This window comes from Pseudomassariella vexata (assembly GCF_002105095.1).
Source record: "Pseudomassariella vexata strain CBS 129021 chromosome Unknown BCR38scaffold_10, whole genome shotgun sequence".
Lineage (NCBI taxonomy): Eukaryota > Fungi > Ascomycota > Sordariomycetes > Amphisphaeriales > Pseudomassariaceae > Pseudomassariella > Pseudomassariella vexata.
Window position 1 is genome coordinate 870,409 of NW_024467965.1, and position 22,368 is coordinate 892,776.

The following is a 22,368-nucleotide window of genomic DNA, read 5'->3' on the forward strand; positions in this document are numbered from 1 at the left end:
CAACAGCATGAAGTCCATCACAAAACAAAACTGTAAACCGCTCTGGAATTTCCTAATCGGATTGTAGTTGCAACTAATGCCGGTGGTCTGGAGATCGTGAGTTCCACTATGTTTGAGCGCCCAGCCCCAGGCTTTCAGCGCGAACCTTACCATGGTATGGGGAGGCAAAATACAATATCCTGACTTGATTGGATGAGGATATTATACGTCGAGGAATGTGAAATTTACTTGCATTATGGGTCTGTCTCAAACGAGTAAGATTCTTGATGTTGACACAACCATCCATTCCATCAATATCACTGCTGTCAGGAACGGCTAGGCCGCAAGGCAATAGTACCGAGTGAAGGGCCAGCTGTGGGTTACAGGGTGGTTACCGGTGGTCACGGGTAGGTATGCCCAGCATAGTTAATTGGTCTGTGACCTAACCTTCTGTTTCCTCCCAAGACAACTCCGTTATATAGACAGCTAGAGCTCCTATTACAGCCCCCGCCCCTATTCCGAAATACGATGTCCGGATCTTCCGGGCTGAGCAGTATTCCAAGACTTCCATAATATTTTGTGACCCATAAACTCACGGGCCAGCCCCGCACCGGCTCCCCACCAGTGTCATGTACCCAGCGTTCTGGCAACTGCACTGCCAATTTGACTTTAAGTTTCAGCTGCTTTCACTGACATCAGCAACCCATTTATCAAGCATCTGAACTATATTAAAATTTAATTACGAGGTGAGCGACGACGATGAAACGGCTGCCAATCCTGCTCCCGGCTCAGTTCCATTGCACCGGAGCCATAGTATCTGGATGCGGTAGTGTGTCTGAGTCATGACAGCTATCTCATACCTACCGAGAACAACATGTCCTCATAAGTCGGGTTTAAGGCGGGTTGGGGGCAAATATCAAACCAGCTTCATTGGCCAGCATAGCCATAAACTTATTATCGGGATCCAGTATAGTAGAATTGCCCTCAGCCACACCTGAAGCCTTGTTTCTAGCAGCTTCCTCGTTTGGGGAACGAGCCACACCTTGTGCCCAGCACCAAGGCTATGTCGGAACCAGGTATATCTATGATCTTGGACTTGAAGAGAAAAAGCGGAGCTCACGTTCCGAATAGTGACGAGGCGTTCACGAGCTGCTTCGAGACCGAAGGGATCATTACTCTCCTCCACCTGCATAGAGATAGAAGACTCCCGATTTGATCAAATCTACTGAATTGCAGCAGTAAAATTGACTGACGATTTAGTTGCTTCCGCAGTTAATGTAACGATCTTCCAGATACTTGCCAACCTGTCGGGTATGCATTGAAAGTTCAAATGCGTTCCGGAACCCAGTGTCTGGACAAGTCGGCAGGCTGTGCAGAAATTGACCGTCTCGAACTCTCATGAAGCTGAACTCTGGTTATTTTAACTTCCACCTATGAGAGAGTAGGCACCTGAGACCTGATGATCAGGTGAAGCAGCAACTCGGCTTGGTTCGAGGACAAGGCAATAATACTCAGTGATCGGCGCTGCTGTGGCTCGTCGAGACTCTCGGTAAAGGCAAAATACCACGCCAAGGATCATATGTGGTATTTCTTTCCGAGAAGGCCGATGATTTCGGACGAAGAGGAACATCCATCTCACTTACCAGTTCCCTTTCCGCAGCCCGGCCCAGACCACTGACGGGGAGCTCGGATCATTGGGTGAATGGACGAAAGTCGAAACGTCAAACGTCGAGTAAACCTTCCGGGTTCCTCAGGCCCAACAGCGTCCAAAGGGGTGCTCTATCAGATAAACCTTCCGGGCTTCTCGGGCTCGACTGCCTGGCAATACCGGTAGAAATTAGACTTATTCTTGTCTCAGGTGGATCTACGCTATCAAGAGAGTTCCTTAGCCTACGATTGACAAAACGGGAGCGGCAAGATCTACATCGAGAAATACATACTGCAGGGCTCGATGTCGGTAGGTACGTACCCTTAACCGAGTATTTGTAATGACTGAGTATATAAACCTCACAATTTCCCTCCATGCTTTAACCTTCAATCACCAGGAAACACCAACTCCTAGATCATCCTACATCAGTCATATCATCCTAACCCAACTCATACTACTTTACACTTCTCACGATGCGATTCTCAACTACCCTTTTCTCTCTACTCGCGGCGACTGCGGCAACCGCCCTGCCCCTCAAAGCTGTTGAAAATATAGCAGCTGAGGACGTCTCACGTCGAGATGCCGCTGCTGACGACACTAAATTACCCCTAACTACCCGTGACGATTACGACGATTACGACGACGCGGAACGCGAGAAGTACGAGGATGTAAGTGATATCGGGACATTTTATCGATTGTTGTCACCCAGTAACTTACAAAAACACTCAGAACCTCGAAAAGCTACGTGACGGGAACTGTGGAGAAGGCTGCCATAATTCCATTGGCTCGTATGAGTCTAAGCATTGGAAGAGGTCCAACTCACCCCTAGGCCGTCGTGACAACGATGACGAGGAACGCGAGAAGTACGAGGATGTGAGTGATTATATGACACTTGTCGACTGCTATCTTCCAGTAACTAACCAAATTCTCCAGAACCTCGTAAAGCTACGTACCGGGAATTGTGGAGAAGGCTGCCATAATTCTATTGCCTCGTATGAGTCTAAGCACTCGAGGAGGTCCAACTCACCCCAAGGCCGTCGTGACGACGATGCTGAGGAACGCGAGAAGTATGAGGATGTGAGTGATTATAGGACATTTGTCGATTGCTATCTTCCAGTAACTAACCAAATTCTCCAGAACCTCGTAAAGCTACGCACCGGGAACTGTGGAGAAGGCTGCCACAATTCTATTGCCTCATATGAGTCTAAGCACTCGACGAGGTCCAATTCACCCCTAGGCCGTCGTGACGACGATGACGAGGAACGCGAGAAGTATGAGGATGTGAGTAATTATGGGACACTTGTATACTTTCGTCACCCAGTAACTTACCAAAATCTCCAGAACCTCGAAAAGCTACGTAACGGAAACTGCGGACAAGGCTGCCTCAACTCCATCAACTCGTATCAGTCTAAGAACTCGAGGAAGTCGAACTCACCGTCCAACGCAATTCTAATTCCTCGTGATGACGACGATGCTGAGCGCGAGAAGTATGAGGATGTGAGTCATGGGACAGTTCTCTATCCACCGTCATCTAGTTACTAATTTATCGTCTCCAGAACCTCGAGAAGCTACGTAACGGAAACTGCGGAGAAGGTTGCCACAATTCCATCAACTCTTATCAATCCCAGGCCTCGAGGAAGTCGAAGGCCCTCGAGGAGGAGCAGCGAGAGAAGAAGTACCACGAGGATGATAAGTAGATGCTTTCTTGGCGAGAGAAGGGCGTTCTTGGCTAATTGTGGGACACGTATTTTATTCGACTGATTGATGGACGAAGGGTAACATGAGAGTGCACGGCGGGACATTGTAGTCATCCGGCAAGAGTTTGGACACGGTAATAGGTTCCTTGACCGCCAGTCTCTCCTTTCGTGTCATTATTTGAACAATTATAGTAGAACTTCTGAGACTTGTTATATTTCAATCTTACTATTCAAACTCCATAAGCCCTTAAAAATCCCCAATTTTAGTACAGTATAGTGCGAGTAATTTGAGGTTAATAATGACTAGTTTTGATGACTGTGACGGGACTACTGGGATCGGTCGACGTGAATGTCAATAGACATTAAAAGTTCAAAGAAACGGGTGTTCAATGGGCTGAGTCAACGGTCGATCAAAAGCACGCAAGTTATTCAAACTAGCGATCGTAATAAAACACGTAGGAGCCAAGGAATTCTTGCATGTAATAGCATGACGAACCCTGTAGCCCCAAGGAAGAGAAGTCTCATATTGTGATCAGCAAAGAGGTTGTATAAGCGCGAGTTTATGCGGGGAGTGTGCCACAGGCTCCACCACGGGGTATGTATGGGGTTTGCCTAGCCGCTAATTCCAGCATTTTGCTCTAACGTCACCCACAATCTGAGTGGAAATAAATCGCAATTCCACGAAATCAATGCATACGTTTCAAAGTGATAATGAAGAAGCCTCTAAGGACGGGCAGCGCGTTTCTGAACCGCGTTACCACCCACCATCACCATCTGATTTCTCTGCCAGATCCAGAACGGCGTCGTTCTCTATTTCTCCGTCGTCTTCTTCATCATCCTGGAAGTCAGCGTAGTTGCCCGAATCGTAGTTATCCATGCCAACCTCCGCCGTGTCGGGGTCGGAGCCTGATTCGTCATCGTCGATTGGATTCTGTGAGCGGTACAGCTGAAGCTTCTCGAAGATGGACATAGGCTTTGCTTCGGGTTCTTCTGATGCTTCCTCTTCAGAAATGTCGTCATATACCGCGGGATCAGTGTAAATGAAAGCACGGCCTTTCGAAACTGCGGGCTGCTCTTCATCGTCGGAGTCATCAGAACCATCGGGAGCAGCTTGAGCAGGACGTTTCCGAGTTGCCGGCTGCTCTTCGTCCTTAGAATCATCGCTGACAATGCGAGACTGGCGTTTCGGAGCAGGTGGCTGCTCATCATCGTCATCGTCGTCAGATTCGATGCGAATTCGGGCACGGCGCCGAGGCGGGGATCGGTCTTCGTCGGCAGTATCCCCGTCTTCAGAGTCAGAATCCACGACTCTTCGATTGGCGCGCTTACGTTTCCGGGTAGGTTCTCGATCTAAAGAAGCCTGATCAGACTCGCGCGCGTCTGGGGATTCAGGTTCCAGGCTGGAGAAGTTTGCTTCGGGCTGTTGGCGTTGCACGTCATCAGGCGTCGCATCCCGAAGTGGGGAGAATCCGTTGAAAGTAGACGATGCGTCAAAATCGTCTTCGCCAGAGACTTCTTGGACCATCAGATCGTCCTCTTCGGCGGATTCTGCATCGCTGTCTATTGTCTCATCGTCGATACCATCACTCTCATACTCATCAAATCCGCCCTCGTCATCGAGTTCTAAGTCAGAATCGGACTTCCAGTTGTCTCTCCAGTTGCCTGGCATAGCGGCTGTTCGCTCTATTTTTCCATAGAGACGTAGTCCTTCATCGAACGAGAACCGGTACATGGACCAAAGCGCGACGCCGTCTGAATTGAGAACTTTGAGAGGGGATAATTCATCCTCATCAATCTCATCGTCACCCATCTCCTCGTGATTTGATTCGTCCTCATTATGTGCATTTCCGTTTCCCTTCTCGTTCTTCATGAATTCCGGGTGGTCCACTAAATTCGGCCAGCAGTACAGAGATTCAATGTCCTCATGAAGTCCTGAGTCTTCTTCCGTCCAGGCGACCCGAAAGGAGTGGATCTCTTGAGAAGCGGCGCACCACCGCATGCGATAGGGATGTGGGAACTCTGTAGCCTCGCGGCAAAGATAGAGGGCCTTCAGGTGCTTCATTGACTGCATGAACTCTTTCAGGGCGTAATCTGGGGGCAAATCAACGTCGGCATCAATTGCAACATGTTCAACATCTTTGAGGAAGGGCCGAATGTCCAACAGATCTTCGGGCTCCGTGATTCCAGAAAGGAGAATGACGTCTCTTGACTTCCGAAACCTCAGAGTTACGTATCCGGGCCTAAACTCCAGGGCATCAGGATAGAATTTCAGCGCTAGTTCTCGACTCTCACGATGGGCTGCTAAGACAGCCCTTGCAGGTGCTGTTTGCTGCAGTATCGTCGCGCTTTCCCAAATGCTTGATTCTCGGTGCTTGAAGACTTGGAAATCGTAGACACGTGCTTTTGCTCTCATGTCTGGATCAAAGAACGCCCAAACGCGATGACGGAGTTCAATGGGCAGGCGGCAGAACTGGGGGAAGGAGTACAGCTCCTCAGCATACTCGGAGCCGTCAGACACGCCATCCGACTCGGCAGCTTCGATATCCAAAAAGCTGTCTCTCGCGTCTTCGATGGAACCTGATTCCCAGGAATCCTTGTCGTCTTGCTCATAACCATCTTCAGCGCCGTCGCCGACCTCCTTGTCGCCCTCGGCATCAATTCCATCGACTTTCTTGACTTCATCGTCGGTTTCTTCAGATCCACTGTGAAAAGCTTCTTTGGTCACATTTTCATGCTCTTCTGGATCGATTTGAATGACCCTGCTGGTCTCGGATTGGCTCTTAGCCGTGCCTTCGCCTTGCTCGGGTGCAATTGCGACAGGATGATCTGAATCCCGTGCCATGTTTGCGCACTGTGGTTGACTTGGTGGCCGTGGTAGGCTAGCGGAGATAAGCGCAAACGTATCTATGAAAACTGGTCTGGAATGTTGATTGAATATGATGATGGCAAGGGCGATACTGAAGTTTGAAATATCCAAGTCAAGTCCAAACGCAATATCGTGGCTACAGGCGTGTTTATGGCGTTGAAAGCACCGCCACTTTAGCCACAACGCAATTGCAACGTCAAAAGCTTCACAGTTGGGGATGAGAGTACACTCAGAACGGCAAATTAGTGCCACTGCTTTCTGAAGTAGATTATGTTCTTGATAGTCCATCAAATCATATGCCACCTCATGCTAATTGTTGTCGAGGATGAACATTTGAGATACTGATATTTCCCGAAGTGTTTCCCCGTCAAAGAATCCTTGCATAAGCAGTTTGGTTTGTAAACCATGTGCAATTCGTAGTTCCGGGTCTGCCGGGGTTCTAAGCTGGAGTATGCCTGGGAAGTTGGATAAGAGCACTGCCGTTAGCCTAGACTGTGGTCGAGTTGATCAATAACGAAAAACGCAACGAAAGGTCATGCCAATATCAGTTAACAGAAGCTCTTCGTGTGCACATTGCTATTGCAGTAGTACTATCCTCGATGGAGCGGTAGTTGTGTATTGCACATAGTGCCGATTACTGTTATGAATTGATTTCATTCATACCCAGGCTCGAGACGGGGCATCGAAACCGTAGTCTAATTCTGCATATCTGTTCCGTGCCATAGTGATTCATTCCCACATCTAGATCTACTTCGCTTGCGGCTCTGTATCCTTGGAGAATTTGGCTGCAAGCGCCTCGTCAAGTGGACCCTTAGGGTTCGAAGATAAGTTCTGTAGATACAAGATATTAACACTTCTGGCCACTCATTGATTCTCAGGTATTGAGGATTGCGCTTACTTTGAGTTGATCTCCCATCTCGCCCTTCTTGTCGTCGACGTTGACTTTATTGACACCTTGCCCAGAGCCAGGCGCATCGTTCTGTTGGCGGCCGGTCTGAGACTCGGGAGGGGGAGATTGGCGACCTTCCTGAGACGACATTGTGGACGATGTGATGTGTTGTGGGTTGAAGGTTGTGGATGTCTGGCGGGAGTGTGGTGTAGTTAGCGCGCAGGCTCCCACAAGTAGCTTGCGATTCGATTACATCTGTGGGACTTGGAACAACCACTCTGGAAGAAGAAGTGTATTGCTTACCTTGAGTTGATGGCAGAGTTGTTGGCAAAGAGATGGATGGGTTCGTGGATGGAACCTGACGGGTTAAGTGCTATTAAAGCGACTTTGGATTTATATGCGAACTGACGTGTTTCCACATATCTGCCGGTTATTCAGGACCACGCTTGCCCGATGACATTTGGATGACATGCTGTATTGATGCGCGCCTTCCACAAAGCGAAAGTCAGCTCTCTGAACGAAACGATGAAGTCATGGCCCATATCGAAGAGAGGGTACCAGCGGCTACGTCATACCTGCAATTGGGAAGGAGTTGTGGACCTTGTAGCCGGACCCAATGAGGGGTTGACTGAGGGAGGAGGGGTGAAGGAAGCCACAATTTAGCTCGGTACTGGGATAGTGCTGTTGGACCTTGGTCTGACCTTCGAGACCCCACCTCTAGCCTCCAACGGCATTGAACGTAGTTGCGTGATAAGTGGCTGGTGCCTTCACTTTGAGTGACCAAACAAGCCCACCGTTGCCCAAGTGCAAGCCATTAATCACAACTGCCTTGTTCGGGAGCTGCGACTATTGAATGCGACCATTTTCCTCATACGAGACACGGATTCCTTTGACCGCGGGTGTATCAAAGATCACAACAAGTAGAGCTCCACCAAAACGAATGCCTCATCCGACGGTGCATCTTGAGGTCTACTCAGATCAGGCTCCCGTCTCGCATTTGATTACAACCTCCAGCAAGTGGCGGCCAACCAACCAAGCCAACTACTTTCGTCTATCTCAACACCACGAAAACCCTCAGATCTCGTGCGCCCAGAATCCAGCATGCCTGATCTAAACTCTATCCCAGCATCTCCCAACGCCAGGTCGCGACGCACGTCTACATACCAAGCATCGCAAGCACAAACAACCAGGCCGGCGCCGCCAGGACCAACCTCTCCATCGCTCAATATCCTCCCCTCAAACCAATTTTCATTCCACCAAACTACCTCCTCAACTTCTCTGCCTTCACCGCTACTTCCAACAACATTAACACCGTCCGTTATGCCTCCTCCAGTAGCACTAGGACAGGGTGGCACCGGTGTAGATGCGGGTCCAGGACCTATCCGCCATCCTCGACCTTTGACTGCGGCTGATCTACACCAACAGCTGGAACAGGAACAGGAGCTTCTTGTAAGTTGAACCACTATCCCAGTGAAACTCTCGTCGATCCAGTTGTTGTCTTTGTGATTGTCGAACTTGGACATGTCGGTGTTCTAGGTTTTGTCACTTTGTACGGACGACCGATTTCCGCCGTTGCTTCCGTCAGCCAGCATCCAGTTTCAATTTTGTTGCATTCGTATGGCTATGGTGTACTGATGATTTCACAGGTGAACCGCCTGACGCGAGATCTTACACTTCTCCGTACTGCACAAAATTCATCCGTCGTTTCGAATGCATCGTCTACATCCGCGTCGGCTTCCGAACCCCAATCCTCGTTCACCGACACGCATCTGATATCTGGGCCCGGGTTTCCGATTCCCACGACGAGCGCCGACCGAGACAGACGTCACCAGAGAACAAGCTCCTCGACTAGCACGCGAAGTATAAGTCAGGCAGCGACAGCAGGATCCACGCCGGCCCCCATACCCATCGGACAATCCGGCAATGCTGCTTCGATATTGGAAGCAGCCCGCAATCCCCGCGGGTCCATGTCCATGTCGCGCCAGAACAGTACTACGTCGCATCGTAGCGCCAGCAGATCGCGAAACCGATCGCCACGCCCGGGCTCGTATACACAGGCACACGGATTCCCGCCACACTTGGAACATCCCACCAGCAGTGGCTACTTCCCACGCAGTCACCCGGCCACCTCGAACCCGCATAGCACAGCAGCGACCCCTGGCGCGGAGTTGTCACCAGGTTTGCTGCCCGCAACGCTAAGGTACGAAGAGACGGTGCATTATCGGCAGGAACTCGAGACAGCTAAGCGGGAGAATGAGGCTCTGAAGCGGCGGGTCAAGGAACTGGAGAAGATGGTTAGAGACAAACGGGAAAATGACATCATGAGAGACAGAAATGAAAGCGTGAGCACAACTGCCAGTGCTTTGAGTGTCAGTGGTGCCGGCGGCGTGGGCGGGGGCGGCACGGGGATCGCAGGAGGACGTCGAGACGTAGGAGGAGGTCGGCTAGCAGGCTTGGAAAGGGGTTTTAGTTCGGCAAGCGTTTCGGGCAGCATTGGAGTGGGTGTGCCCGACGAGGAGCTCAACGTTGGCGAGAGTGCTGCGAGCACAGGTGTAGGAACACAGCAGAATAAGCAGTAGGGGCCAGGTGGAAAATGTTACTCATTCATGGAGTGGCTGTAGTTGATTATGACCCGCATCTACTACGCCGCTATGGCCTCAAATAGACGATAGGACGACGTCATGAAAAGGTGATCGCATGGTGAATTTTCTTCGCCTGCGTCCGCGTACTTTAGGTGGAAAGCTATGAGAAACTTCACAGGTGATTCAGAGACAATCACATAAGATTTATGTCTACTTTCGTTACGTAAAGGCACTTGATCATAAGACGAGTTACGTCCAATTCACAGTACACAGGAATGGGATTCGTGGGAATTTGGGAATCAAACACACTTCGTTCTTGGGGTAATCAAACTAAAAGAACACCATGAATCGTCATAGAGGATTTCCTTTCTGCCTTTTCCTCGTCATTCATATTCCTGATACTTTATACCTTCTCCGAGCCAGGTTCCTTGGAAGGGACGGCATGACCAGTCGGGGCTATCGGGGTAGATTCGGTTGTGCCAGCTCCGGGGCCAGGAGGTGAAACACCGGCTGAAGAGATGTTGTTAGCAGTGCCGAGATTATAATGATACTGATCCGTCCAACAACAAGACCGAAATTAAAGATGCGAGTCCCTGCCAAAGTTCAAGCCTGCTTCTTTTTGTGGCAGTTGCCAGAGCCGTCACAGCTACACTTTCACTGATATCCCCCACAAATGCAGCCTTGACTTTTCTGACAAGCACACTTGCCCTTGGGGGCAGATGCACTTATTCGGATCGCCACCACAAGTACAGTTCCGCTTCTTGAGGCAGCCGACACTTTGGCAAGGGTCGCAGGTACACTTGTCCAAGTCACTGCAGCCACAGTTCCCCTTGCTCCCGTCTCCTGCGAACTCACTCTTCTCATTGAATTTCTTGGTTGTTGTTGGCTGCAAAGGAATATTTGTTTTATACTTACTGTTGTCGGTGGTACCAGCGCCGGATGTCGAAGTCGAGGTCTCAGCTGGCTTCTCCTTGCCGAATACTCTCTCCAAGCCCGAGGCCTTGTATGCGCTTCCTCCGTGTGATTCCTTCTTGAGATCGGCCAGACGACGTGCCTCAGTGTGGATGTCCTGAACCTGGCGCGAGCCATCTGTGTAGAAACGAACCAGCTTCTGGCCGGTGGGGGTGTTAGTCGCCTTCTCGAAGTAGGAGCTGAGGCCGGAGAACAACAAGTTGGCTCGTTGGGTAAGGCCATAGGACTGATCGGTGGCCTTGGCACGATCGGTGGCATGGTACTTCGAGTCGAGATTTTGCAGGGTCGTCATGAATCGACTCGTTACGCCGTGCGTCTGGTCAAGTTCAATACTGCGCTGGAGGGCAGCATCACCGATGACGTATCCGTGAGCCAGGTACTCAGCGAGGATGCGGCTGCGAGGCTTCTCTTCCTGAGTGATCTCATCGCTGTCACGATCGGTGGGATTGGTTGAGGGGGCCTCGTCACCAGTCTCTTCTGAGGTGACAGATATCTGGGTGCCTTCCAATTCCGTGTTGTTCAGAAGGGTTGCAGTTCTAGCAGCAGCATCTTTCTCGAATGTGATGGTAGCTTCCTTGGTCTTCTCATCGGTGGTAGTTTTGATGTCGGTGATCTTTCCGCAGAAGGAAAAGAAATCCTTGATAGCCTTTTCCTCGGTGGTGGCCGCGATGTTCTTAACGTGGACAATGGGAGCCATGATAGCGGATTGATTGATGGTTGTTTGGGGTGAAGTGTGAGTATCTTGTATGGTTCAGAGAGTTGGTGGGAAAAGAAATAGGATGTATGTGGACAGAGGTGAGGCCACGAGGAGACGCCGATTTTTATGAAGCGTGTCGAGATGAAACGGACCCGTTGCTTCCTAGCTTGCAGCCTCGGGTTGCTCCTGACCATTCTGACCTGACGCGTTGAGGGGCAATTTGAGCAGGTTGGCAGCTACGATGGTTGGGAGGCATCCAGACCCCCACGTACGTCATGCTTCGTGGCTTGTACCCTGGGCAATGCTGGAATAATGTGGCACACACGTTGTCCATGTATTTTTCAACGTCCGTTTATCCCGCAAAGCCCACCCTGAAACGGATAGCTTGGTCTCCGCTCAATTACCATATTCATCTTCAATATATTAAGACATGGAGCATATGTGACGAGGTGTGGCAATTATCGAACATGATTCCATCTATGGGCAACTGGCGCATACTATGTGGAGTACTTTGAAGTATACAATGCTACTATGACTCAACCCCTCTCATCGACTTTGTGGCTAGTGTGGCCAACATTGGGGCTGTGTCTCTGACAGGGATCTTGATGTCCAAGCTTGCTTGCATGGTGTGGCATGTCCAATGCGAGAGGGCAGTTGCACATACACCTGTCTGCAAATCTGACCACTCATCATTTTTGTTTCCCCAAATCAATGAAACCTCTGAATCTGAATCGATCAAATTCTCGCTTACATGTGATTTAAATTGACCAAAGCCATGCAGGTGGCGCTTCAGTCCGCTTATGCCACAAGCGGTGATGATTGGTCGTCTTCCCACAACCAAACTGCATGTGCAGGGCATAAGCATATTCTATATTTCCACGTGCAGGGATATCACGCATCGATACCAGAAGGGATAGCCATTGAGGCGAATGGGTCTGGGAACCTATCGGTTTTCAGCCAGATCACGAGCTCAATGTGAGGCTTAATTATTCTTAGGATTATTGGTGGCTGCCTGCCAGCTGGAGACTGAGCTGCTGCTTTCTTCATTCTCTAACTCGGCACAGAACGCCGGCAATTTACTACACCGTGTAAGTCAACCCGTCTTCACCGACAATCTTCTCCGCCAACATACCATGGCACTCACAGCATCGATTTGGCCGTCTTCGGTACATTTTGAACTGCAATGCGAGACAGATCAATACACCCAACCCAGCCAACCCCACACTCATCCATAGAGCGGCTCTGTAACCCATCAGCACAGCTGACACGGTCGAGACATGGCTGGCCACTTCTTTTTCAACTGTGCCCCCGATACCAATTCCCAAAGCTATGCTATAGTTGATTACCGCGCTGACCAGACCTCCTGCGACGCCTTGGTGTGTTTTGTCCATCGAGTTTGACACCAACATAATTGCTGCCGGGCAGGACATACTCACGGCCCAGGAGATGACGCACATACAAAGAAAAGTCTGTCCCCAATAAGGTTGATCCTCCGGTACCAGGGCAATGAGGCAAGTACCCACCACGAAGGCCAGCATAGATATTGTCAGGACAGCAGCAGGCCTGAGTTTGTCGAGCAACTGGCCTGCCGTAAGTGCCGCGAGGATGCCAATGGCAACGACGGGGCTGAACCATGCCGTAATAAGCAAAGGCGACAAACCTCGTATCACTTGCAAGAACTGCCAAGTGTAAAAGCCCCAGATGCCAAGGCAGGCCCAGCCGCAGGTCACAGCCCCGAGTATCAATGCCACATTGGCTGATAAGGCGTGAAGGGGGACGAGGGGATTGGGGACGGAGCAACGCTCGATGACCACGAAGAGTGTCATAAGGAGTAGCCCACCGATCAGCGCAATCCAGATGTCCAGCCTGGCCCAGCCTTCGATTGGAGCTTGGTTGAAGGCATAATTGATCAGCACCACCGAGGCAACACCTATGACCGCCCCTGGTATATCGAGATCGTCAATGACAGAACGTAACGTCCTAGGAGCTTTGCTTTCTGGCCAACTAGCAATGGAAAAGTAGCCAACGACCGCCACGGCACAGAGCACAAGAGCAAAGACCCAATACGCGATCGGCCACCATATCAATGCGAAGGCACTGCTGATACCTGCCCCGAGTATGAACCCGATGGAGGATGTCGCTGCGAGAATAGCGAGCACTGTCGACTTTCGTTTCTCAGCAGGATATGTGGTGCCAATCAACGCAATGCCATTGGCAAGGGACATTGCGGCCCCTGTACCCTGGAAAACTCGACCGCATGTGAAGAGCATCGTGTTCGAGAATATCGCCAGACCAGAAAGCGTGGCCCACAGAGCGGACCACACAAAGCCGGCGATGAATATGCGCTTGTGCCCAAAGACATCACCCAATCTACCTGCAATGAGGATGAATGTGCCAATGGCTAAACTGTAGCCAGCTACGGACCAATTCAGGGCTACTCCGTCGTTGGAACCGATGCTGTCCTCTACGTCTCGAAGAGTGGCCAGTGTCTGACCCAATCCAGCTTCTGTGACATACATCAGCTACAAAAGTCCACTTTCCACATGGATCATTACTTACGAGCGCATAGCTGGGCCATGCAGATTGTGGCAATAAAGCTCATCTCGCGGATCCGTGACGTGGTCTCTGCAACTGATATCACCGACAACCTGGACCGATCACGCGGCAGAGTGAAAGCCTTAGTCCCAGCGAGTTCCTCTTCAATCATCCATGTCCTCGACGACTTCGCTGGACGCGTCCGAGATGTATTGTAGGTCGCATCTTTTTCCGGAACTGGTGAGGGCAACAGAGCCGCCGGGATGCTGTGTAAGCCTCGGCTCGATCTCCGCGGGTTACTACCAGCGTTGGTGAGTTTCCAGTACGGACTAACGATTGGTACGGTATCTCGTTCGGCTTGGAGGGAGGCATCGCGGACCAGGCGGGCACGGGCTAGGAGTTCGCTAATATGCGGTTCTCTCTGCACTAACCGAGCTCTTCCTGTGTAAGCCAAGTAAGCTTGCGATAGCTGGGGCAGATATGTTTCATCGCTGCTTGAACTCCAGGTCGCGGATCGGCTGGGGGCCATGGTTTTGCCTGCCTAACTGATCCGGCAGCAGGTCTTGATATGCCGCAACATTCATCGCTGGGAGAAGTTCGCAATACGTAAAGCTATATACATCGGATAACTGGGAAGAAATGCGCCGGTTTCCCAATTCGTGGGGACGATCTGGCATTGCTTGCGGACTTCCGCTGGTGTGGGCGAATTTCCATGGACACTGATGCTCATCTTCAGGAGCCGTCATCATACCCGTGGCAGTATTGTCAATTCCCAATGCAAATTTGTTCTAGCTATTGTTTCATTCGTTTAAAAGCATTTCTAGTGAACTGAGCGAAGGAGTGGGAACATTTGCGACTCGACATGGCGAAAGCTATCTGAAGATTCAAGTGAATCTTACGGATCTTTGAGTCCGAAGAAGCACGACGGCTAGATGCCAAGGCATGCTTGTTCCTGAACTTAACTGCAATACTTGAGAGCTCTGGCCAATTGGCTGGGAAACTAGCTTGGCATGCTGACAGGTTAATGGCAAGCCACCACTGGCAGTACTAGATTTGATCCGCCAACTAACGGCGGAAGAATCCCATTACTTGTTGGACTCGCGAAAGCATCCGAAGTGAACAACTCTTAATCATCTACGTTACGGAATTTATATCAGATTTCCAACATGTCCAGCATAAACTCCGTTATTGGATTTGTCCGGCGGCGGGTAGTTGACGTTCAATCGATGGAGCACGGGCCGAACTTGAAGCATTTTGTCGTTAAGCAACCTATCCGAACATTGTAGGATTCCTTCTCCGGCGAGTTCCCCTGTCTTGATAAAGTTCGAATTGATATCGAAATTAGTTCCGGACCGCAAGCCTCTTAATTGGTGGAAGTAAGATCAATGTATCCCGTGGCGTGCCTTTCCTCGAAGCCTGTGCCCACCACACTACCAACCAACACTTTCAAAGCCACGCGCTTGTCGCGTCAAGAACCATTACCGAAATACCATCCTTTACCGACCTCAATGCCTGGACCCAAGGACGCCGGCACCCGCTTCGGGATGGCGCCCCACTCACGTTCACAGAACCGTTTTTGAACCTATCGGGAATCCAAAATGAAGAATCCCGAACTCATCCGCTGCTGTTGGTATCAACGCCGGATTCATTCTGGCTGCTGACTGACAACTGTACCGCATCACTAAATCAAGGGGCCGAACGTAATTTAGCGGAATGCAAGCTCATTGTGAGTATCAAAACGAATAAGATGAGGTGACATAGAAGCGCAACTGCAAGATGTCTAGCTGTTCAAGACTGGCTGAAGGCTACATTCCACGGCGTTATGATTAGCCACTGAAGCGGGCATCAAAGAAATTGCCGGGTGATAGGCAGGATAAGGCAAGTATGTAATTCTCTCGTCGATGTTGGGTTGCCATTGGTAGCATGGGGCACAGCTTCTAGGGGTAAAATCAAGGGAGTGATACATGTCTTTGGGGTGAGTAGATGATCGCTGAGGTGTTACAGTTTCGGCGGCTGGTCCCGGGGACCTGATGAACGCGTTCCTCCTGAATGAGCCTGATCTAGCTCACAATGTAAGCTACTTCGCCATAGAAAGTGATCATAACTTGGCACAGTCTTCTCCGATTGATTAGTTCATCGTCGTCAATCTAGTGGACTTGGATACAGAGATAGGTTAACAGAGGCTTTTAGCGTGTTTTGCGTAAGAGCGAACTACGGCTGAGAGTGGGGAAAAGCTGAATTTACGGGCCAAATCTTGCGAGCGGTACTATATTCCCAAGTTTACTGTGATCATGAGTTCAAATTCGAATCTGTAGTAGTTCACAATTTTGTATGCGCGTGCTGCCGTCAGAATATATGCTCTGGAAATACCGTTCGTATTCTGAAAATAACCAATAAAGTGATCATCTATGGGTAGGTATAAGGCAAACCGTGTCAACGTGATCACCGATCTTATAAATAGCCATAACGTCTTCTGAGGCATCCTTGGAATTTCGCAACTCATGTTTTCTGGAACATAGCACTGACCCTAACCATCAAAATGGCTTTCTTCCACAACTGAAATAACTTGTTCTTAACTCAGTCCCCAGCGTCCACTCCTTCAGCCAAAGTCCAGGTGTACGAATAAGCCAGCTTAGGGAGCGTGACCCACATCTCGATCCAGGTCAGGTCGACTCGGATGCACATGCGAGGCCTGATGCTGAAAGGCACAGACTATGGCTTCTGGTTGCCTTCGACTCAGCGCGCAGGCTCAAACACCTCGGGATCGTTCACATTTCGTGGGTTACGGTGGATGGACCAGATGTCGGCTGAAACATAGGTAACCGTGGGCACATAGACACCGTCGACCGTCTCGCCAGGACTGACACGGGGAGGTCCGACTGGAGATTTTGGGATAATACGCATTATCTACCTAAGGACGGCATTCAGCCACGATAGTTGAGATGCGACGTCTCAGGTAACGTTGTCGTACGCTTGAAACGTTGTGCGAATCTCGTCTTGTAATTTTCGCAGGCATTGTGCATTAACTGGGTAAGAGAGGAACCAGAAACTAGCCACGAGTGCTGTGGCTGTTGTATCTCCTCCAGCAGTGAGGAATCTGTAAAATAGCAAGTTAAGCGTCATCGAAAAAGAAGTTCCGCATTATTTGGCCAACACGTAGCCCTGGTGAGCAAGCTGCTGCTCATTCAGTTCTGCTCACTCAATGACAAGCGAAAGAGAGTCCTCTATCCCATCCGTATTTCTTATCTTGGTCGGTGCGCGAGTCTTTTCAAGCGTGAGATACTGATATTGCATAACGCTCCTGACCGCATCTCCGGTCGTCTTAGAAAGACGAGTTGCCCAGCGCATCATGGGTCCGATGAAAGCAAGACGCTTTTTGAAAGTGTATAATATCCTGCCACCGTAGATTGCGCGTGCAGGAGAGACCTAGAAGTGGGCCTCCACCTGCGGACGGGGTTGAACAACTCTCCGAATGTCGACTGGCATAATTTTCTTTTAATACTGGTTGGAAGTATTGTGGAGTATCGGAAACATACCGATCATGTCGAAAGCAAGCCGCTCGAGCCAAAGTGGAAAAGCAAGACTATTACCTTGGGATGCTCCCTGACGGTTGAGCTGAGAGATGAAGAGGTGCACTTACCATCCGAGACGTTACACAACCTGAAGGCCTATTTAGACACGGATTATTTGGTTTCCAGACGACGTACACATGGCAGCCCCCTGGCCATATCTGACATGACCGGAGTCGTACGCTCCAGTTCGCATTGGGTGCCTCTGGGATCGCAACAACTTCCGTAGCCTTCATCGCCATAGTACTCCTCGATCACACGTTGCTCTGAAGTCGATCCACGTAAACGACTGTAGGTTCTCCATGTATTGGAATATACTAGTTTGAAGCTAACTGTGTCAGATCTGGTCATCATCACCGTAGTGGATTATATTTTGTCCATGATTTCAATGATGATTTTATAGTATCTGCACTCGTCCGCGGGATGGACGAGATTATAGCATGAGTCTTTACAGTACGCATTTTCCTGAACACGATAGCTCCCACCCCATCTCAAACCAATACCTCTGATATTGTTTGCCGGGCGCATTGTTTGCTCTCTCACTTTACTCATGATGCCCCTCACAGACATCACTAACACTCTGGGCAGTGTGGGACGTGCTGTACACTCCTGGCCTGCGAATTGTAAGCACGCACGACTGAAACCCCAACATTTGTCGGATGGGATGCTGAAATAAATCCCGGGCCACCATAATCGCAACCTGTCTCTACTACCTAGCCATCACCTTCTCCAGACTGAGTACCCTAGCCTTCTACCTATGCATGTCCGCCGCCAAAACATGCTTTCAAACCATCGTATGCTTAGTAGCCATCAAACGCACCGTAATGATGGCAACTGGCGTCACGAGCTCCCCGGAATAGACCGGGAACATACGAGCTATATTCACGCGAGCAGAAGTTTGGGTCGCAGAGAGGGATGCCGACGACGCTTGATGAGCACGACGGAACGAGGCTTTGGAGTAAGGAGGAGTATTGGAGTAATCAGGCCAATGACCGGACGACGATCCTTCCTTTCAGGAGGCGCGATAATGACTATGGGAGTAGCCTGGATACGGACCGAAAGGCACGGCCGGGATGAGAGCTCGGGAGGGATAAAAACGATGAAGGAAATGCCGGTCGTGTATGAGGATTGGATGCACAGAAGCGATTTCTTGATTTCGTGGCTTTGGTAAGATGCCCGGTCGTTGACCATGTCGCTGCGAAGAGAAACCGCAGTTCGATAGTGATCATATTCATTCAGTTAAACATAACTAACAGTGGCATTACATTCATTGCCTCGTAATCATGGTTGTGATACATCCCTGCGTAAGCTCTTACTCGCAAGGATTAGTACAGATAATCCTCCCCAACGTATATAAAAAGGAGTCCATCGACCGATATGAGTTTTCCGTACCCGAAGCTATGATGGACCCTCATACCGCACACGGCGGCTCGTCTAACGACCTAGCAAACGATATCGTCCTCAGCCTAGTTTTCCTGCCATTATTATCCACGTCCTCCCCATCCGTCGTCTCGTTCTTGTCGGCCGAGTCACTCGCACTCAGCGTGAGTCCGCGTCGCAGGAACCCGGGACTAGGTGAGTCAACACTCATGGTGCTCTTTCGGGCATTGCCATTGCCCGCCGCGCTGCCTAGGATAGTGCTGTTGGCCGTACTGCCACCTCCGCTCCGACTGAAGAGGCTGAAGAAGTCTTGCAAGAACGAAGTCTCCAAATCCCGCGGTCTTCCATCCGAGGTCCAGTACCGCTCGTTACTCAGCTCCATGCTCAAATGGCGGCGGAAGAACCGATCTTGGTTAACCCACCAAGCCCGCCAGAGCACCACGATGAAAATGGTCAGGGGCAGGGTGAAGGCCCAGTACACCCAGAACAGCGGCATGATGACGGGCGAGGGCCAACCACTGGGCGCGTCTTCCGAGATGGCGGCATCGCCGGCAGTGCCCTTTTCCCAGTCGAACATGGACACGCCGAAGAGCGACGAGACGAACTCGCCGGGGAGGAATATGGCCGTGATGACTGCCAACGCCTTCATGGAAGAACTGTCCCGGGTCGAAGCCACGGCCATGCGGGCATTGAGATTGTTGTCCTCTTGGGCCATCTTGGAGTAGATGATGTCGATCTGAGCACGGCAACGCAGTTCCGACATGCGCCTGTCGGTTTCCAGGGAGGTGCAGAGTCGCCAGGTGCAGTCGAGATACTGTCGTACCTCGTGCCAGTGGTATCCAAGGACATCGAAGTGGTCATCTTCTTGGTCTTTGGACTCATCCTGCCCCTGTTCGGCCTGCTGCATCTTCTTCAAGCGTACTTCAAGCTCGTCGCCCGCCTGTATCAGCAGCTTGACTGCGCGCTCCATCCACCTCAGTGTGTCCAGGAGCTGAATGGCCTCTTTGAGTACGTCATGCGCCTCTTTCATGAGATGGATGGTCTGCGGGGGAACATAGTCATCGTCCAACTCCCTCTCATTATTGGTCGGCGAGTTGTCCGAGTTGCGCCTTCCCACCTTCTCCACCATGTTCTTGAAGGTGGATAGTCGCTTCAGCGGTCCGAATGGCCGCTCTCCGTTCCTGCTCGAGCTACGTTTTCGAAACTGGCGACCTTGGTTCCCAATAAGGTTATTGACATGAGCCTCGAGCGCGCAAACTTCGTCATTGTTCGAAACGACCTCTTCTTCGGTGCGCAAGAGTTGTACTTGCAGCAAGACAACAGGGAGGACCAGAGGATGCGCCCAGCGGGCACGGCAGGCGTCCAGCCTGTTCTCGTACTCGTCCAGAGCTTCTTCATCGTGCCAGCGCGTGTCGACGGAACGCCGGATCAACGCCGTGGTTGTGCGGTCGCGTAGATTGTAAGCCATGGAAAGAAAGTCGTATGGCGGTTGAGGGTTGGCGGAGAAGCTGAGCACGATATCTTGATGGGGGTGGGTCTATTAGTACCGCTAACTTGATTGGATGGATGGATGATCTCTTGCTGTCAGCCCACCTGAGGGCTTTGGGCATGGGGCGCGGCGGTTCACGACTCACACAACATGTCTCTTCGAGGGTTCCAGAACAAGGATTCTACAGTGATTCGCTGCATGGAAGAAAGTGTACCCGCATGCAGTCCTAGAGATTCATAGTCCTCGACGGTGAGGAACACTCCGTCTGGGGTGGTACTGAAGTGACCGGTATTTGGGCGAGGGCGACGATGGGCAATCACTTGCCGCACTCGGCCCTGCACATTCCCCTTGGGAGCTGGCACGAAGTTCCTTTCGTTGTCCAGTCCATATCCATACCGCACTGCGTCTCGGAACATTTGCAATGCCTCCTGGCCCTCTGTCATAGTGCTAGCAGTCTTGGGCTGTGCGACAGCGTCGCCCTCTGGCGGGGAGAAGACGGCATACTCATGGTACGACACCTTGCTCTCGCCCCCCTCGGCGAGCAACATATCCTTGACGAGCTCCCTTAGGTCGAAATGGAACAGGTTCAGCTCATGGAGCCGATGCCGCCGTCCTCCACTGGCGGCGCTGGGCGGATACGCATCGGCCACTGGCATGAGGCTGCCACGCCGCGTGCCGGGAGCCGTCAGGAGACTACGTTGACGAGTCACTGGGCTAGGACGTCTGCCGCCCCGTACTGGGTCGTTCGGATTTCCGGCCTGGCGAGCTGCTGAGCTCAAGCCCATTTCCGGTCCGTCGAAGTTGAAATTGTCGTCCATCAGGATGTTGCGTGCGGCAGCCCAAAAAGCCAGACAAATGCATACACAAGAAAGCAAAAAAATGACAAAAAGCAAACTTGAACCTCTCAATTTACTCACCGCCCTCCGTTTTCTGATGAAATCCAAACGACTCGAAAGCCACTCACCTACCTTAATCGTCACTCTTGGAATGAGCGAGATAGAAGGATTCTCACCGCCAAGCTCTGGGATTGTGCCGCTAGCCAAGCTGAGGGGTGGAGGGGCCAGGCTTGTTGGTGGACCCAGCTCCATGCCTCCGTGTACCGCTGATCCTGACCTACTCGCCACCTGCTAGCTGTCTGTAGAACCGGGCGGAGCAGGGTTGCCTGCATGTCACGCGAACACTTTCCTCCTCAGCTACAAAGCCTGGTCGCCTTGGTGGCAGGCAAGGGAGTTAGGCCACTGACATCATAGTGACCTCGAGCAGAAAATGACTTTGCTCTCGGCCGATGCTCTCACGAATTTGGAAGGCAAAATGCACGGCCTAGCAATAATTTGCGGCATGTGGACTAGTTCTGACTAGTAGACTCGAAACCGATGATGACTAGAGTATATATATGATGTATGTACATAGGAAGAGATATCTTGGCGGTTTAACCCTCTTCACCATACCGAACTGCTGGAATCTGTATTTTACAGCTTGATGAATGAACCTGTTGGGATGCTATACTTCAGAACATCAACTCGGTATGCACTTGAGTACTCCAATACGCCGAGGGCATCCGTATTTCAATCGGTTGCGCCCAGCTGTGGGGGTCAGACCTTGTCTGTTTCTGTCAGAGGAGTTTGGATTCGACCGGGATTGAGGAGTCAAGGACACTTTTGCGAAATGCATTGAACGTGCTTGTTACTTTGTACAAACATTATCGTGTCAATCCTAAGCATACACGAGACACGATTAGGTCTATACTATAGCTGTTGCATGCCCCAGGAATACCAGCTGGGTGCTGGGTGTAGCCCTTCCGTGGCTAAGTGCCATCACCATCGTCACCAATAGAAGCTCTCTTGCCTGTATTGCTCGCAATAGCTTTATTTAAGCCAAACCTCGAGTGAATATGTTGATTATAGGAGTCACCGTCCACGGTGAATCAAACAATCAGATCGCAAAAGTCATATGTAGCGCAAAATCTTTCGCCAACTCTTCTCCTCTTCAATTTCTCCCCGGTTCATATCCGACCAGTCCATTGCATCCCGGCTACTATCTCCAGCCTTTTTGACAAACATCGTCA

General features: G+C 50.8%; 7 protein-coding genes across 7 annotated transcripts; 2 read left to right on the plus strand and 5 right to left on the minus strand.

Annotated features, from left to right (window-relative positions):
* The first annotated feature begins 2,029 nt into the window (after positions 1–2,029).
* Positions 2,030–3,555, plus strand: BCR38DRAFT_34800 (uncharacterized protein). The gene is made up of 5 exons (XM_040856392.1): positions 2,030–2,295; positions 2,357–2,500; positions 2,561–2,704; positions 2,969–3,124; positions 3,184–3,555. Exons 1-5 carry the CDS (start codon positions 2,101–2,103, stop codon positions 3,322–3,324), a joined length of 780 nt encoding a protein of 259 aa, XP_040713514.1. The 5' UTR covers positions 2,030–2,100; the 3' UTR covers positions 3,325–3,555.
* Positions 3,556–4,078: 523 nt separating this feature from the next.
* BCR38DRAFT_411311 (uncharacterized protein) lies at positions 4,079–6,166 on the minus strand (the record flags this gene model as incomplete). The annotated part of the gene is made up of 1 exon (XM_040858563.1): positions 4,079–6,166. One exon carries the CDS (start codon positions 6,164–6,166, stop codon positions 4,079–4,081), a length of 2,088 nt encoding a protein of 695 aa, XP_040713515.1.
* Positions 6,167–6,937: 771 nt separating this feature from the next.
* Positions 6,938–7,229, minus strand: BCR38DRAFT_487194 (uncharacterized protein; the record flags this gene model as incomplete). Its single annotated transcript, XM_040864124.1, has 2 exons — positions 6,938–7,021; positions 7,089–7,229. 2 exons carry the CDS (start codon positions 7,227–7,229, stop codon positions 6,938–6,940), a joined length of 225 nt encoding a protein of 74 aa, XP_040713516.1.
* A 951-nt stretch (positions 7,230–8,180) lies between these two features.
* BCR38DRAFT_459320 (uncharacterized protein) lies at positions 8,181–9,658 on the plus strand (the record flags this gene model as incomplete). The annotated part of the gene is made up of 2 exons (XM_040862270.1): positions 8,181–8,528; positions 8,726–9,658. The coding sequence occupies 2 exons, from the start codon at positions 8,181–8,183 to the stop codon at positions 9,656–9,658; spliced, it is 1,281 nt and encodes a 426-aa protein (XP_040713517.1).
* Positions 9,659–10,064: 406 nt separating this feature from the next.
* On the minus strand, positions 10,065–11,330 carry BCR38DRAFT_487196 (actin cytoskeleton protein; the record flags this gene model as incomplete). The annotated part of the gene is made up of 2 exons (XM_040864125.1): positions 10,065–10,171; positions 10,577–11,330. 2 exons carry the CDS (start codon positions 11,328–11,330, stop codon positions 10,065–10,067), a joined length of 861 nt encoding a protein of 286 aa, XP_040713518.1.
* A 720-nt stretch (positions 11,331–12,050) lies between these two features.
* On the minus strand, positions 12,051–14,037 carry BCR38DRAFT_396339 (major facilitator superfamily domain-containing protein; the record flags this gene model as incomplete). The annotated part of the gene is made up of 2 exons (XM_040857645.1): positions 12,051–13,836; positions 13,890–14,037. The coding sequence occupies 2 exons, from the start codon at positions 14,035–14,037 to the stop codon at positions 12,410–12,412; spliced, it is 1,575 nt and encodes a 524-aa protein (XP_040713519.1). The 3' UTR covers positions 12,051–12,409.
* A 4,610-nt stretch (positions 14,038–18,647) lies between these two features.
* Positions 18,648–21,352, minus strand: BCR38DRAFT_440227 (uncharacterized protein). Its single transcript, XM_040860689.1, has 2 exons — positions 20,449–21,352; positions 18,648–20,335 (listed from the first exon to the last, which is right to left on the minus strand). Exons 1-2 carry the CDS (start codon positions 21,119–21,121, stop codon positions 18,846–18,848), a joined length of 2,163 nt encoding a protein of 720 aa, XP_040713520.1. The 5' UTR covers positions 21,122–21,352; the 3' UTR covers positions 18,648–18,845.
* Between the last annotated feature and the right edge of the window lie 1,016 nt (positions 21,353–22,368).

Coding starts and splice junctions, on each gene's coding strand:
- BCR38DRAFT_34800 (XM_040856392.1), top strand. CDS start 2,101: ATGCGATTCTCAACTACCCTTTTCTCTCTACTCGCGGCGACTGCGGCA. Junction 2,296..2,356: donor AACGCGAGAAGTACGAGGAT/GTAAGTGATATC, acceptor AAAAACACTCAG/AACCTCGAAAAGCTACGTGA. Junction 2,705..2,968: donor AACGCGAGAAGTATGAGGAT/GTGAGTGATTAT, acceptor CAAAATCTCCAG/AACCTCGAAAAGCTACGTAA.
- BCR38DRAFT_440227 (XM_040860689.1), bottom strand. CDS start 21,121: ATGGACGACAATTTCAACTTCGACGGACCGGAAATGGGCTTGAGCTCA. Junction 20,336..20,448: donor CCCTCGAAGAGACATGTTGT/GTGAGTCGTGAA, acceptor ACCCCCATCAAG/ATATCGTGCTCAGCTTCTCC.